We start from the raw sequence: 16,635 nt of genomic DNA on the forward strand, positions 1-16,635 counted from the left end.
ATATATATATGAATCACAACATAATAGGTAAAATGTAAACCATCTTTATATAAAATATAGTATGAAACGAATACCTTAATAGGACTTTAGAAACACTGCTGGAGAAGAATTTCAACATATCAGTATATTTAAATATATATGCCTAGATATACATATAAATATAATGTATATTTAATATGCCTATAAATCATTAGTATCGTATTGTCATTATAATGTTATTATTATTAGTTTTTTATTGCCTTTTTTATTGTTACTAATAATGCAGTTTTTATTAAGGAAAAAAGGAATAACAAAGTCAAAGGCAACGCCAACGATTTAAAACACTTTAATTTTGGCATAGATAGGCCTACTGTAGTTCGGCTTTGCATTCAAATTTCTTTTGGTATGGTAACTATTTCGTAAATATACATTAAAACAGTAAATTGGGGCCGAGTTGACCTGCTTTCCTTAAGCCATCCATCATCCTGTAACATTTAGTGCCAGCCAGTGAAAGGCCAGTCATTGCGGCCCAGAGGGCTACCAATTTGACAATGACATAGTCATAGGAATGATAGGGGGCCTAGCTAGGGCCTAGCCAGCTGGAAAGGCTGTAAATATAGACAAGCTACAATAAAAAATAGCATAGCACAAAACAATAATTTCACATAGACATAGGCCTATATAATCAAAAAGTAATGAATTGTAATAAACTAATTCAATTACCTTTCCACATCATTTAAAAAACAGGACGTATTATTTCGTCGCCGGACACCGCGAACGACGTGTGTGTGCACCGACGACACGTACGTGTGTGTTTATTTTTTTTTTTTTGTGTTAAAGTTCACCACACATGCGTGCTTACAGCCGCCTTTTTTCGAAAGAAGTAAAAAACGCAAACAAAAACAAGAAATACGATTGTTTACTTTTAGAAAAAAATGGCTTTGCCACCCGAAAAAGTCGCTGAATTAAAACAAATCATACATAATCAATTAAGTCAGGTTGGTAACAGGACCACGTACTTTTTAATACATGTACAGTAATAAGAGCGGGCCTAGAGGGCCTAGCTAGGCTAGGCAGGGAGTTGTTACAGTGACTATAACAACTCCCTGGGCTAGAGGCTAGCTAGACCTACCTAGGCTAGGCCTAGTCTAGCTAGCGGCCTAGCCTAGGATATAGAGGGCCATGCCTCCCTAATTATCAAAAATCCAAGAAGTATTGTAGTATAATGTAAGTTTGACTGCGCATGAGTTATTTATTAATATTTATTTCACGTACCTAATTTTTACTGATTTGTTTAACCAAAACCTCTTCCATTTTAGCCCCTTCCGGCCTATATATAGGGGCCTAGCCCCTTAGTCCTAAAAATGAAACTCGTTAGAATGTAAAATATCATTAGAAAAATGTGTGCATAAAAAAAAATTGTTTTTTATATTGAGATAGGTCAAAGCCAAATTTTCGGCAAAATCTGCTCGGAAATCGGGTCTTATTTTCCAAAATGTACAGATGGATTTTTAGGCCAAAGTTTTGTGCGGTGGATATATTCCCCGTACAGACCTTAGTATACACTCTAGTATTGCTGCCATTTGTTGGCTGGTGGTTGTTTTTTTAATATTATTGATTAGGAAACTAATAGTATTGTTTTCATTGTTGTTGTTATATTTATTGTTTTTAATACTACTGTTATATTACAATCTTATTTATTTAGATGGATGTTCATTCAAGAATTCGGCAAGTTCTCTCAGAATCCATCCACGAATTAGGTGGGCCGTCATCCGACAAGGAGTTCGGTGAGCAAGAGTTATTAGCAGCCCTCAGGGAGAAAGGTATTGTGGACGACATCATGCGGCAGTTACAGATTGGCGAAGACGTTGGTCATGGACAGCATGGTCAACACCCTCAAAGACCTGCTACCCATTATGTCAATAAGGAAGAAAAAACACAAAGTATACCCCTCTGTAAAGGTGAGACTGTAAAGGTAGTCTCGTATTTATTACTGAACGTAGTTGAACGAGCTGTTAGTCCATCATACTAAGCCTCAGCATTGTGTGGTATGGTTGCCAGATAGGAATGCATTTATGTTGCTTCCATTCAATTTGTTTACTATCATTTAGAAGGGCGGAGTCTATACCAAATGAGACTCTGGAAGGGGAATTTATTTAAGGGGTGGGGGGATGCGTGTTTAATGTTATTACTTTAAATTATTCTGGCAGGGCACTTTTAATTAAAACTTTAAATTATTCTGTACAAATTTTCTTTTAATTTTTGCTGTAAAGGCATTTTGTATCTTGTTTAATCAAAGCGGTTTGTTTATTAAAATAAATACGGTAATCATTTTCCACAAAAATGAACCTCTAAATTTTGTGGTTGCTTTTTCTTAGGTAATGTAGACCCAACACGTCGTTACCTGTACCTACAGGTGCTGGAGGGCAAAGCGTTTCTTGAACACCTTCAAGAACCCCAACCGATTCCAGGCCAGGTTACCTCAACATTCATGTTACATGTCAACTTCCGAGGTCAAAGGTTCAAATCCCGACCGGTCCCCTGTGCCTGTGAACCAGATTTCCAAGAGGGATTCTTGCTTGAAATACACAAAGACAAAGGAGGTATGTAGGCCTGTGTGTCAATAGCTCTTCATTTTTTTCAATGAACTCTGATCTTGATGGACAAGTTCAGACCCATAAATAGGAAGCTTTCGATTGCATGACGACGGTAGGACGTAGAACGTAATGACGTCCCTAAAAGTCATCTGCGCATGCGAGAACATTACGGTCACCTCGTCAAGTAGATTCTGGAACGTAATTTGGCCAAATTTACGTATGCAGAGAACGTGGGACGCCAGGTAGGACGGTCATGCATGAGTGATTCTGTTCTAGCGTCGGGTCGTCGCACAAATCGAAAGCTCCCTATTAATGTTTTAAACAACTGTGCTGTGACATGACCTCATGCCCATTAGTGAGCTTTTGAATTGATGTGAATCTAGAATGGATTCAATCATGCGTGACTTGGACCGTCCTCTGCACAATCTAGATTTAGCCAAATTGCATTCTAGAGAATCCACGCAACACAAGAACTCAACATATGTGCAGATGACTGCTACATTATTACGTTCTAATTCCTACCGTCGCCGGGCAAATTGAGCTCCCTACTATCTTAAGTTGATAACTTCTCACTTGTAGATTTTGACTAATGTAGTATAAGTAGTTAAGTATTAGTAATAATCATATTTTATCTTTCGCATTCACACTTGCTGTCGCAGTTAATGGTGATATATTTGTTTGTTTATTTATTCATTCCCAGTATGCATAGAACAGTAGAAATATACACAAAAAATGCTAAGACCTCAATATTATGAATAGTAGAATATAAAAATAAAGAGAATTACCTTTTTGTTATGCTATACAGTGGCAGATCCAGAGAAAAAATTGTGCGTAGGGGCCATGGAACGTGCGAAGCAAGGAGCAGAGCGGAGTTAGTCACAGTGTTTGAGATTTAATTTTAGAAATGCTTTACAAAATTAGTTGCTGACACATGGAATTTAAATCAAAAGTTAGCTTGTTTTGGAGTTCTGTGGTCGCCTCTTCCCCCTTTCTTCTCTTTTTGCTTTTCTCACTCTTTTTTTTTGTGGGGGCCTTAGCCCCATAGCCCCCTGGATCTGCCCCTGGCATATAATGTTACATTTTAATATGCCTTTTTAGGAGATGCATCTAAGATGGCTGACTGTACATCAATGCTTGCTATAAGTGACCCCATCCACCTAGTATTAATCAAGACTGATAGTGAAGGGGACACCAGTCTAGTTTCCTCTCACCATCTCGAATGGAGGTCTGTCCTGTCCTCTGACAATGCACGAAACACGATGGCAGTTGAAATAATGGGTGTTGGTAAGAACATCTAAAGCCCTGTACAGACTATCAAATTTTATTTAACAAAAAACTGTTGTATGCCCATATATAGTCATGATGTGCCTATATATGGTCATGATGTGATGTCATCATGGCCATATTTAGGCATGTCACATGTCTTTGTCAAATATAATTTGATAGTCTGGACAGGGCTTGAACCAGCTTCAACAAACTTCAAACAACAACAAATTATTAACCTAAGTTGAACTAATGACTAGTACAATTTCAACTACTGACTTGGTGCCTTAAATGTTGCATGGTTGTTTACAAAAAGTTTTGGAACGTTTTAAAATTTGATAATTCCCTAAAAGTAAAATAATTTGTATGGAATATGTTTATCTTTATTATTTGTATAACCAGCAGCTTCAAACAAAACTACTCTTTTTTTCGTATTAATTTCCTTTATTTTTCTTCTACTGTTCTATTCCTCCGTCATTTTATCATATTATCATTTATATCACCACAAATTTTCAGAAATACACATTACTCCTCTACTGTTTTTATCACATTTTTTTCTTTTATTCCTCCATTTCTTTCTTCATCATAGTGATTTGTACACTCCACATCATGTTTTTTATTTAATACAACTTTCATAGGAGAAATGTCTTGCCCTATCTGACGTGTTATCGTACCGAATACTCTGTACATTCCCAAATAAAATCGCAAGTGATTCAGGTAGGAATAGAACTTATGACCTCCAGATAACTAGCCTGGTGTCATAACCACTAGACCATATGCAGTACTGAGTATTCGGTATGATAACACATAGGGCAAAACATCACTCCTATGATATTTTCCTGATGCAAACACACAGAAGGTGAAATGACTATGTTGATTATGTTAATTAACAGTTTGTTGATATTTTTTTCAATATTTCCATAGGTGGTGAAAATAAAGTACCTGTAGGTGTGTTGCAAATACGATTAGAGTTGATACCAACGCCCAATCAGATGCTGGCAAAAGACATCATTGCTGCACAAGTGAGTCTGGTTATACATATGCAAATAAAATTATTTATTATGCAAATAAGATTATTAATTTATGATGCAAAGAAGTTTATTAATTTATTATGCAAATAAGATTATTAATTCATATGCAAGTAAGATTAATATATTATGCAAATAAGATTATTAATTTATTATACAAATATGATTATTAATTTATAATGAACTTTGATGTCCCATCTAAGTTATTTTTGTGGGGAATAAAATTAAAAGATGTTGCTTTATTAGGTTTTATTTATTTATTATATATACCATAATGCAATAATATTAGATTTTACTATATTATGATAAACACTATAAATTATACATAATAAGTGAGGTGGAAAATATATATGAAATAGTAATTTAAAGTATAATACAAAAATAATACAAAATGTATGTATATATATATCTTATATAATGTAAACGGTATAATGTTTATCTCCAATGACGAGAAGTAATATGTCTATAACAACAATTATGTTTCAGATTAATTTAGAGAAGAACAGACAAGCAGAAAGAGAAAGGTTGTTCTTAGTTTATGCCAAGCAATGGTGGAAAGAATATTTACAAATAAGAGAGACGCATCAACACAGATTAGTAAAGATATTTGCACAGGTAAGCTTATTTTAGTTGCAGTTTTGAGCATTCTGGTGTTACAGGGAGTTTGCCCTCCACACCACTTAATGAATTTGGTCTCCAGTCTCTTGCAAACCCCCATGCACAGGGCCCAAATTTTCTGTGCATTTAGGCCTTGTGCCATAGTAGCTACTATGGACCTCCATTGAAGGTTTAGATTATTATTTTGTTTACCTAGGATGAAAATGGAGTCAACCGACCTGTGTGTGCATTTGTTAAACCTCTGAGGGCCGGCCGACTTTTAGACACGACACGTCAGGCTGCTCGATTTGTCAGTGTCATAGGCTATGAAAGGGCGCCCTCACTAGGTGGTGGTAGTCATCGGGAACTCTGGTGTAATATGCATACATTCTTTTGTAAGAATAAAGGCGTAAGTGTCAATTGTTGTATACAAGTACTGTGTTTCATATTGAAGATGAACTTGTTTTTTTTTTTTTAGTACAATCATTGTCTGCTTGAATCAAGTTGATGGTACAATACAAATTAATTATTGTTTCTCAAAGATCTACAGCTATATATAGTAACACATAATACAATAAGAATCTGAATTTGTTTAATAGTCATGTTCAGACTTTAATTTAATTAACACGTTTGTGCCAGGTACGCGAATTCACATCCTTCAGGGTTGTCCAAACATAGCACTTTTGTATTGCATGTAATCTAGCTGGCAGTAGTCACCAGAACATGAATTCTCACCCTGGCAGTTTAGGGAAGAACCGGAGGGCTGTGATAAAAAATATATATACCATATTTACAGTTGATGATGGGCCCTCCTATGCCATGTAATGTGCAAAAACTAGAAAAAAAGACTTGGCAGCCAACATGTTAAACCATTAATTAGAAAGATTACTATCCTATTTCCCCAAAAAGACAGTGATGCTTAACTTTCATTATTTTATTTCTGTTACTGTATAGTGTAATGAAGCAGGTTTTGTGAGATTAAATGCTATTATTATCTGATATGTTATTCATTTTTTTTCATCCATTTAATTAATCATGGAGGATACAACATATTTTCAATTAATCTTACATTAATGAGTTTAAATTCACAGGATTGTGAAGATCATGCTGTGTTACTCTGTAATCTCCTACTTGGGTTTGGCCTAGATGCATACGTATGTGTCGGTACAAAGGCAAAGAACGTCCCACACACATGGGTCATGTCCATTTCACCAGATGGGGTCGTCATGTTCTGGGAAAGCTTAACAGGGCATAGGTGAGTACACAATTAGCTCATTGGGGGCAGTAAAACTTGGTTAAACCAGTAGCCACTATGTGTGCGTGGAACCATAGAAATCCTTGGGCCCCAGGTTCAATTCCATCCCTGTTCTTGGGCTGATGGTGTAAACATCTCCTATCCTCCTTACTAAGCTGTCAAATTTTAGATTAAAAACTGTTTAGTGCGAGCAGTGCTACCGTATGTGTGGGGTGTTGTATACTTTCGCGATTGTATGGGTTGCGGTAGTAGCACAAGATCTTCCCGACAGGAGGCTGGTACCTCCGACACGTGGTTAGTACCCCCGACAGGGGCCTCTTAACTTGCATGGTTTTCTATCAAATTATCCTTTTTAAATAAAGAATACCATAATCAACACAGTTTTTTTCCCCAACAGGTGCTAGGCTTCCCCAACAGGGGGGTGGTGACCCCTTGTCGGGGAGCTTGGACCCCTCGTCGGGGAATTCCTGGCGCCGCCCCTGATAATAGAGACAGGCAATTTTTCCTCAGCTTGTGTATAATAATTGTAGTAATTTTATTTATTAGATTTTTATCTAATAACAGTGAGTAACTATTTGTGAGTGACCCTGGTTACAGGATGGAAGATATGCTCTATGGACTAAGTGTCTTTGTGAGGCTTACTGAGTGGAATTCTATTTAATCTTGAAAAAAAACAAAACATGATTTTTGTCAGGTTTGAACTGCTGACTCTGAGATTATAAAGCAAGTATCTTAAACACAGAGTTACAGCTCCACTCTATCTTCATAATATTCAATAAATTAATGAGAAGTGTTCTGTTTTTGTTTTAAGATATGTACACCAGACAGTTGATCCAGATGACCCCCCAGCAGTTGACCAGCCAAGAGGGCAGTATCCCTACAGAGCCATTGGCTGTGTGTTCAACCATCAAAGCTTCTATGCTAATAACCAGGTTAGTGAAATAAGAATTTGTTCTAATTAATATTATTATTATTATTATTGTTATTATTATTATTATTATTATTATTATTATTATTATTATTATTATTATTATTATTATTCAAATGGAAATTGTTATTGTTGTTTTTGATATTGGGGTCTTTATTTTTTATTTACCAGTGCTGCTGTTGTTGTTGCTGCTGTTGCTGTTATTATTGTCATTCTCTTACAATGTTTAAATTTTTTTTGGGAATTTATATTTTTATATTCTTGATATCTTTATAGTTACTATCATTGCTGTTGGTTTGTTGTTGCTGTTTCTATTCGAATTGTTATTATCATCTTCTTCAGCACCACTATTGTTGCCATCACTGGCATTGATGATGTTGTTGGCATTGATGATGTTGTTGCCATTATTGTTTTGTTGCCGCCATTACCATCATTTTCATTAATAATTTCATTATATCCATTAATTTATTCATTATTTTCATTATTATTCAATTATTATAGCCATCGGACACGGTTGAATTATGTCGGTTTGAACTTCACGATGACACCCTGTGGAAAGCAATGAGTGTGGACGCAGTGCAGTCAGTATGCGGACCAGGCAACCTGGTAAGACCAAGGCCTACTATCAATAAATCAATCCAATCTTCCATCTTCAACAGGAATTCTAAGTTGGAAAGAGTCACTTCTTGGAGATTTATTTAAATGTGTCTAATTTTATTTTGCTCTGCATGGTGATACTTAATATCGCCACTGACTTCCGTGAGACAATTGATAATAAAGTAGTAAAAATAAGCAAATATTAAGAATTTGCTGGAGATTGGTTATTTTCCGGGAGATCTCGCTTGCTTATGGGAGTGCGAGTGGCCGTCTTGATTTGGGCCCCCCGGTTCAATTTGTTTACAATTTCAGTGAAAAAGTACTTTATATACTTATTTGTTTGTTATTAAATTTTATATATTAATGCTTGTGTAGATAGTTCTGAAAAGGACTGTTGCTTCATTAAATTTTTGTATATTAATTTGAATGTCTATTTTCCATTTCAGCCAAGTTGGCCAAACCATTCCCCGCTTTGTCCAAACATCACAGACGCTTCACTTGCCAGTAACGACCTTGAATATCAACTTAGAGGACTTGTAACGGACCAAAGAAAGGTAACCAGTTAACGAAAGTTTCACAAGTCAGTAGTTGAAATTGTACTAGTCATTAGTTCTAGTGTGCAGGTTAATAGTTTGTTGTTGTTTGAAGTTGGTTTAAGCTCTGTCCAGATTATTAAATTTTCATTGACAAAAAAATTGTATGCCCATATATAGTCATGATGTGCCCATATATAGTCATGATGTGCCTATATATGGTCATGATTTGATGTCATCATGACCATATTTAGGCATGTCACATGTTTTTGTTGAATGAAATTTGATAGTTAGACAGGGATTTATGTTTCTATAAACATAAATTGACCTGTAGATTGGCAGTTTATATGCTTGCCTTCCAATCCCAGGGTCCTTGGTTCAAATCGAATGTGAGCTACCAGTTTGTTATTACAAGACTAAGTGCAGCTCTAATCTTAACCTTCATAAAAGTTTATAAAGTATTGTTTAATTTTGTATTTGGCCAATTTTCTTTTTAAAATTTCTTTGACCCCATGTTGTAGGACTTAGGCCTGACAACAGTTTGGGATGACCAGCTTAGTTACCTATTGACCCCATCACTAGCAGCTTATGAGCAGGAGCGTGTGACGGGGGTGAGCTCAGGGAACGAAGAATTCCAGCATGCTATCAGGAGAGCAGTGCCAGATGGACATACCTTCAAAGGCTTCCCAATCCAGTTCATCCATCGCAATGCAAGGAGAGCATTTGCAACGTGCCTGAGGTACGTGATGATAAGTCTGGTGATGATAATATTACGATATATGCTCGCTTATAAGGTGATCTGCATATAAGATGACCCCCACAAGTTTGAGAAGGTTTTTAGATGATTTTTCTATAAAGGGGCCAGAAGAAATATTACGATATATGCTCGCTTATAAGGTGATCTGCATATAAGATGACCCCCACAAGTTTGAGAAGGTTTTTAGATGATTTTTCTATAAAGGGGCCAGAAGACAACCCCTTATTTCACCTTCAGAATTCCTACTTTTTTGCTGCTTATTGTGATCTTGATAATACATCTAGCTGGCTAAAAACGGAGGCAAATGTAGAGCCAATTTTGCAAATAACACCATTTCATGGGCTTTAAATGTTCAATAAAATTATTTCTTCACATTTAATATTGTGTTCATTCATACTAATTAGCTTTATTTCAGTTGTAACTTTGTGGATCGTCCATAATACGAACATGATTTAAAAATCAAAAATTTACATGTGTTGCATGTATAAGACGACCGCCTGTTTTTTTTTTCATTGTAATTTGCTACTTTAAGCCTCTTCTTATAGGCAAAAATACATGGTAATAAAAATGATTTTTAAATCTATTAAATAGAAAATAATACTGTTTTGTGGTCAAACATGGAAACACTGAAAAATTGAATTACAAAACTGAATTACTAATTTACAAAAATCATATAAATCTTGGTTCCCATACAATCACTACACTGTTGCTACATCAATCACTACTCTACGTATCTGTCCCCGATGCAATCGGGAACGGCTCTCCGATTGAAAAAATTTGGACCGGTTACAATTCATGGAATGTCATCAGCTTTCCATCACACTTGATTTTCTCGCCGTGCGACGATGTCGAAAAGTTGCATATCTATCAGACATATCCTTTGATTGTGTATCAAGAGCATACAGGACTAGATGTGCACCTTAGTGTACAAACAACCCTATCAAGGTAGGCCTAACCTAGGGCCTAGTAGAAGCAATCTTGGGCTAAAGGTTTTCTGTTTTTTTTAGGCCTAGGCCTGGTAATAGTATTCAGTAGTCAGCGTGATCACCAAAAAAACGTTTTCATACAACCGCTGCTGAGAGTCGCTGACGACTGTCGGCAATAGCCTGTAGTGATTTTATGGGAACAAGTTACCTTACAATGAGACACAGAAGAAATTCAAATGTTTTGTTTGATTGTTGAGGTTTTTATAATGCCATCACAAACTTCACATTTTTAACATTGCACAGTCCACAACCTCCTTAGTTAAATCATGTTGTTTATACTGTGCCAGTAATAACAAATTTTATTTTCAATTTTTTCTAGGTCACAAGTCTGTGAGAATATTGTCTGCTGTCGTGGTGATCATGTTAGGTTAGCTGTACGTGTACGCGTGTTCACGTATCCCGAATCAGCCTGTGCCACGTGGGTGATGTTTGCGTGCAAATACAAATCTATATTATAGCCATATGATGTGACGGATGAACATTCATTGAACCAAAGCTGAAACAAATGAGATTGAGAGCAGCAGATATTCTATCCTTGGTTCAATTCACACTGAAATACTATTATTACGATAGTATAACCTGACATAGTATTAAAAAACTATTAAAGTCTGACCAAAAAAAAATGACATTGATTGCAAATATTTATTTGAAATACAGTAAGTAATAATACTGATATAATAACACCATGCAATATTTAACATCATTAAAATACTACTATGCATAAATAAGTTAAGTATTGCACGGCACAAAAAAAATCATTTAATTACAAAATAAAATATTGAAATGAAAAATTTAAATGATCAAATACACTACTTCATTTGTAATTGAAATATTGTATATTTTTTGTAAATTACCTTATTTGTTGTGTCGTCTACCTGACATTACTTTGTAAAGTGTAAAATAAATCCTTATATATTAACAAGTTGATGTAGTTTTGTAGTTATTATTGTTTCTAAGTACTGCATTTATAAATTAGGCTATCATTTACTGTTTACATGGTTTTTCTTTTTTTATTTGATTTGAGTTTATTCGGAAAATCTTTGATCATACAGTTGCATCAAAATTTATAAAAGACAATACAAGATTACAGTATTGAAATGAAGGTTTCTGTGCTTATATTATAATACGCCATATGAAAGGTAACAGTTAAACCGGAGCTCTAGACTCACAGGCCGGAGTGTCCTTTTCCATGGCCTTTGAAAGCAGGCTGCAATGCTGTGGGAGGAGTGACCATTCCTCGTGTATAACGAGTCCCAGCATATATCGGTGTCATGTCACAGGAATTTCAGCCTCCCCTCTATTATTCATAGTAAATTCTGTGCTCTCTAGTCTTAAACTGAGGTAGGGGAAGTGCCTAGTTAGTTAGTCCCTGTGGAGCCCGCGAATTTAGTAACTAATAGGCTCGAAACCGATTCCACCAGCCTATTTAATAATAAATATGAAAAACCAATAAAGAAAACCCCTCAAAATAATACTCCAAATTGCTCATTAAAATATAATGTGGCACATAACTCTTAACAAGTCTTATTTATTTATTTCCTCTGAAGTTTACAGTCATTTACAGATCTTATACTACGAAAATTCTTAAATTTTGCTGCCAGAAATTTAAATGCAGAGACTAATAAATTGTATTTTAACGTAGTTTTAAACGTCCGTTATTTGGCGGGAAACAAACTTTTCTAATTTTCTATTGAAAGGTAAAGATAATTTTAGTGAAATACTATTATGCAAATTAAGCAATTTTTTCTTTTTTATTATTTAATTTTAGGTGGCAGAATTCGGCAGAATACTTTATGATAGATAAACGGCATTATTACTGTGTTTTCTGTGACGGTAATTGGCGACGAAATATTTTCGCGCTCTGATGTTCAATTAAAACTTACAGCAAATAAATAGCTTGGTGAACTTCAGTAGAAAAGTAAAGTATTTTTTTTTTATTAAGTAAACAATTTATGATACGAAATTTTTTGTTCATTGGATAAACTCAACTCAATTATATATGCAGGAAAGTGAAAGTAGAAAAAGAAAATCCTGGATTTGTATTGTGTAATATTAGTCTTTTTTGAAAATATCTGTTCTTTATCCGGGGGTGTCGACATTTCGTAACCCGCACTTTCCATAACTCTGCCCCTCTGGCATTTCGTAACTTGTAATGTCTTGCTTAGAAAGAAAGTCCGGGTTGCTAAATGCCTGCCACCCGTTTAGGCCTATGCGAATTCAAAGGATGGGCGAACCCAGATCCAATAGTTATTTGCTACCAAGCGCCATTTTACTGGTAGACAATTTCTTTCTTTACAAAAAACAATAACACAAAAGGATCAGCGCTATATTGGTATATAGTTTATCGGTCGGCTTTAATACGCTTGTTAGCAAATAACTATCGAATGGCGTGATTCACCGCTCTCTTGTGTTCATATTAGGGAGAAGTCATTTTACTTGATATGAGTGCTCCCTGTTCAGATAAACTGCGGGTAGGCCTATTGTGAGGCAACGAAGAAGTTAAAGATGCAAAGCGTAAAATAAATAATCGATTAGGCCCTACCCTTTTTTTCATTCCAAGATAGCCTACTTTTGTTCTAATAAAACTGATATTTTCAATGACAATTCGTTATGTTTAAGATTATTATGCTGCGGATAGATTTAATTTTTTGTGTCTATGATCTTTTTAATCACATTTTTTTTCTGTTGGCTGCAGATGGAATAATACATTTAAAAATACATTGTTATAATTATTTATGTTCGACTGAGTGAGGTTGGCGTGTCCTACGCGAGAGAGGGTGATTAAATCCCTTTCCGTAAGTTAAAATTTTCTGAAACCAAAACATCCCGAAGATGGTAGAAATCCAAACATCTTCTTAATTAAGCATTATATTATAGGTCTATCATTTTACGATGTGTGTGTTGTATAGGCCTACGTTCATGGAAAATTGGCAGCGCCTACCGCCAACAACACGTTCAAAACATATTGAAAATCTATAAAAATATTCAAATTTGATGAATCATCAAAATATAAATGATAAAACTATAACGTCTATAAAATAAATGTTATAGCTCCAAGCTAGGCCTCATTCGTTTATTTTGATCCAGATTCGGGCCATTCAACGGCGGCACAAGATTTGTAAATTTGTTGCTGCTGCTTTGAGCATTTTTATTTATTTATTTCATTCCATTTATTTACCCAGGGTAAGCTCAAACTGATTTCCATTTGGGCCCTGCATATTATACACTAACCAATATACCCTTAAACACACATCAAAGTAATACACATGACATTGAAAAACGTAAATACATTAAGCTAACCCAGCTAACCATTTTACATAGAACCCATATCATAGGCCTACGTGTAATTCTGTTAAATAAGAATTTTAAGAGCTTAAAAGCGTTATTTTGAAGGCATACATGCGAAGTGCTAAATTAATTGTTTTTTTTTCATTTAACAATATCCAATAAATCACAAATACTATGGGAAGGCGTGCTTGCTCATCAATCTTTTCCACCTAATCTTAATCCTTTATCAAGTTGATCATTGGTAAGAGGAAGTTATCAAGAGGGATTAGGTTGATTGACGGTGGGCTTAACGTCACCGTGCTGACGGCATGAAAAGTGTACTCCTCCAGGTCAGCTCATTTGCATATTCAAGATATCGAAATAAAGTTTATGTCTTAGGGCGATACTGTATCTAACGTTAGAGGAAGTTGTTATGTATCATAGCCGAGTATGCCTAATTGAAGATATTTGTCTGCTTTGTTTTACCATTCATTTAATAATAAAAAAGCAATTAGGCTAAATAATAAATCGCTTATTTCCATTAGGAATATTAGCAACGTCTATCGTTACAGATGCAAAACATATTGAAAATATATAAATATATTCAAATTTTGTAATTCATCAAAATATAATTGATATGATTAACATCTATGAAAAAAACAACAATACAAACTGACACAGTACACGGTGTAGTATTTACAAAATATACATAAATAAGATAATCATTAAGCAACGGGCTATTGATAAAGCACTATTAGTACCAATTCAATAACTAGAAGAATAATATTACTGTATTATGAAAATTATGTGCACCAATTTAAAAGACAACTTTATCTAAATCATTTAAAATATCAAAAATGTGAAGCGCCATCATTAAATGATCAAGGCATTATCTACATTGCTTCTCTCTACCTATACCAGAAGTATAAATTGGTATCTGGCGGGGTTGCTTGCTCCTGCACTGATTACCAGCAGCAACATTTAAGCATGCGGACCCAGTAACCAGGGAAAAGAATAGCTTTGTATCTACAAAGAAAAGGCGCTATATAAATAATGTACATAATAATTGGCAATTAACTACAGTCTAAGACCATAGACTCACTAATACAATATTTACTTTACGCACTGTAAATATTATTAACATTACTTCGGTAGCAATCTGCCAGGCCTGTCTAACGTTCGCAGATCCTTAATCCTCCATTAATCCCTAGTCCCTGCTGGTGCAGCATGCGCCCATTAGGATTATACAAACACACTAAGTTATCTAGATGTTGTTTGAGATATACAAATATGTCAATCAATCAATCCATCAATGATCAATCAATCTGTCGTTTGAATTGAAATATATTATGATTGTGTCTTATTTAGTCATGACATCATGATCAAATAAGAGGTCTTACCACAAACTGATTTGCATCGTTGGTGAAATCATAGTGAGATACTGTACTGTATTCACCAAAATAGGTCAAAGTCAAAATTTTTACAAAATTTGTATTTTAATGTTTTTGAGTAACTTGATATAAAACAATGTTCTCTGCACATATTCTGTAACTCTGTCCTATTAGTTGTACAGGTTAGTATACCTCTCATACACCGAACTTTAATGCTCATATCTGTGGATTACTTATCCTAGGGAAACCTTTCAAAGACCAAATTAAAGCTTATAACGTGATCTACCCAAATATAATATAAACTCAATTTTTGAATTTCTAACCATGAGATTCAGTTTGTGGTGAAAAACTCACGTCCATGCTTTCATGCTTTTTTTTTTTTTTTTTTTTTTTGGATACACGATGGAGAACCCGGTCTTTTTCATTTATTTTTATTGTACGCTAGGCCCGTGGTTCATAAAAAGTTCGAAGAAAGGAGGTTGGCAGAAAGAATTGGGTGGGTTAATGAAGAATAAAATTAACATTAGCTTAACATTTCCCCTGTGTCGTGGATCGATTAGGGCAGACTGATAAAGGCTGTATACTGTATAAAAACCTGGTAAAATGACCACGAAGGCCGGGTAAAATGACTCTATAGACTATCGAAATGAAAATCCCCGATCTGCGATTATTGTATCGTAAGGCATAAAGAATAATGAATGACACTCAAACTAGCAAACAATGACCGACTTATTTACTTATTTATTTTACGGTACCTATTATATATTCTTAATGATATGGCTCATTCTTCCATTTTTTAATATTCTCATAAACCAGACTACCTGTTTTGTAAAATTATTTTTGTATTTATTTTACTATAATACGATACTTATAATATATTTTGTTTATATTTGATCTGTAATTATATTTATTTTCACTCTGATTTTACCTATGGTTGTGAGAGTGTATTTCATGCTCAAAACCTGATTATTGATAGATTGAACATTCATTGTGACTGCTAGATGAAGGAAATTCAACATATTACTACCGAAATAACTCTTTGCCATGCTAAAGTGTAAATATGAGTTTCTTATAGGCCACACATAATTATTTGTAGCACTGTACATATACACTATTATTATTTTTATGTTACGGTACATCTGCATTTTGTATTACAAAAATAGGCCTATCTTTGTCTACACTGTAGACTAAGTAAAGTTAACATAGGCTTACAGTATTTTATTAAATATCGTTATGTTCATGAACAGCGGTATTTTAGAGTAGCAACTGTACTGTAGGCCTATATGCAAAGCATATCGACACATTCTAGGACCATAATATGACACATTCCACGACCATAATATTATTTATGGAAGTTTTAAATTATTTCTATTCGTTAAAAAGTTTATAGTTATGTGCCTGTGTTTCAACAATTTGTAAAACTTAGCAACATAGGCCTATAATGTTTCTTCATTTTA

The 16,635-nt window shown here is 34.7% G+C and overlaps 2 protein-coding genes across 3 annotated transcripts in view; one reads left to right on the plus strand and one right to left on the minus strand.

The window, feature by feature from the left end:
- The window catches only part of LOC117118945 (solute carrier family 35 member C2-like), an 11,205-nt gene extending 10,362 nt beyond the window's left edge, over nucleotides 1-843 (minus strand). Inside the window, exon 1 of one of the 2 annotated variants that reach the window (XM_033263679.1) lies at nucleotides 703-843. The gene's annotated coding sequence lies outside the window, so the exon portion shown is untranslated. The remainder of the gene's footprint in view (nucleotides 1-702) is intronic. The other variant, XM_033263680.1, reaches the window with a different exon arrangement.
- Nucleotides 839-11,442, plus strand: LOC117118944 (centrosomal protein of 76 kDa-like). The gene is made up of 13 exons (XM_033263677.1): nucleotides 839-977; nucleotides 1,685-1,940; nucleotides 2,358-2,582; nucleotides 3,675-3,860; nucleotides 4,764-4,861; nucleotides 5,354-5,482; nucleotides 5,682-5,873; nucleotides 6,556-6,719; nucleotides 7,531-7,651; nucleotides 8,149-8,253; nucleotides 8,691-8,798; nucleotides 9,299-9,516; nucleotides 10,840-11,442. Exons 1-13 carry the CDS (start codon nucleotides 915-917, stop codon nucleotides 10,976-10,978), a joined length of 2,004 nt encoding a protein of 667 aa, XP_033119568.1. The 5' UTR covers nucleotides 839-914; the 3' UTR covers nucleotides 10,979-11,442.
- The last annotated feature ends 5,193 nt before the right edge of the window (nucleotides 11,443-16,635 follow it).

The sequence above is a fragment of the Anneissia japonica genome, unplaced genomic scaffold (assembly GCF_011630105.1).
Source record: "Anneissia japonica isolate Jap-2015-1 unplaced genomic scaffold, ASM1163010v1 scaffold1826_len1998817_cov189, whole genome shotgun sequence".
NCBI classification, from domain to species: Eukaryota; Metazoa; Echinodermata; class Crinoidea; order Comatulida; family Comatulidae; genus Anneissia; species Anneissia japonica.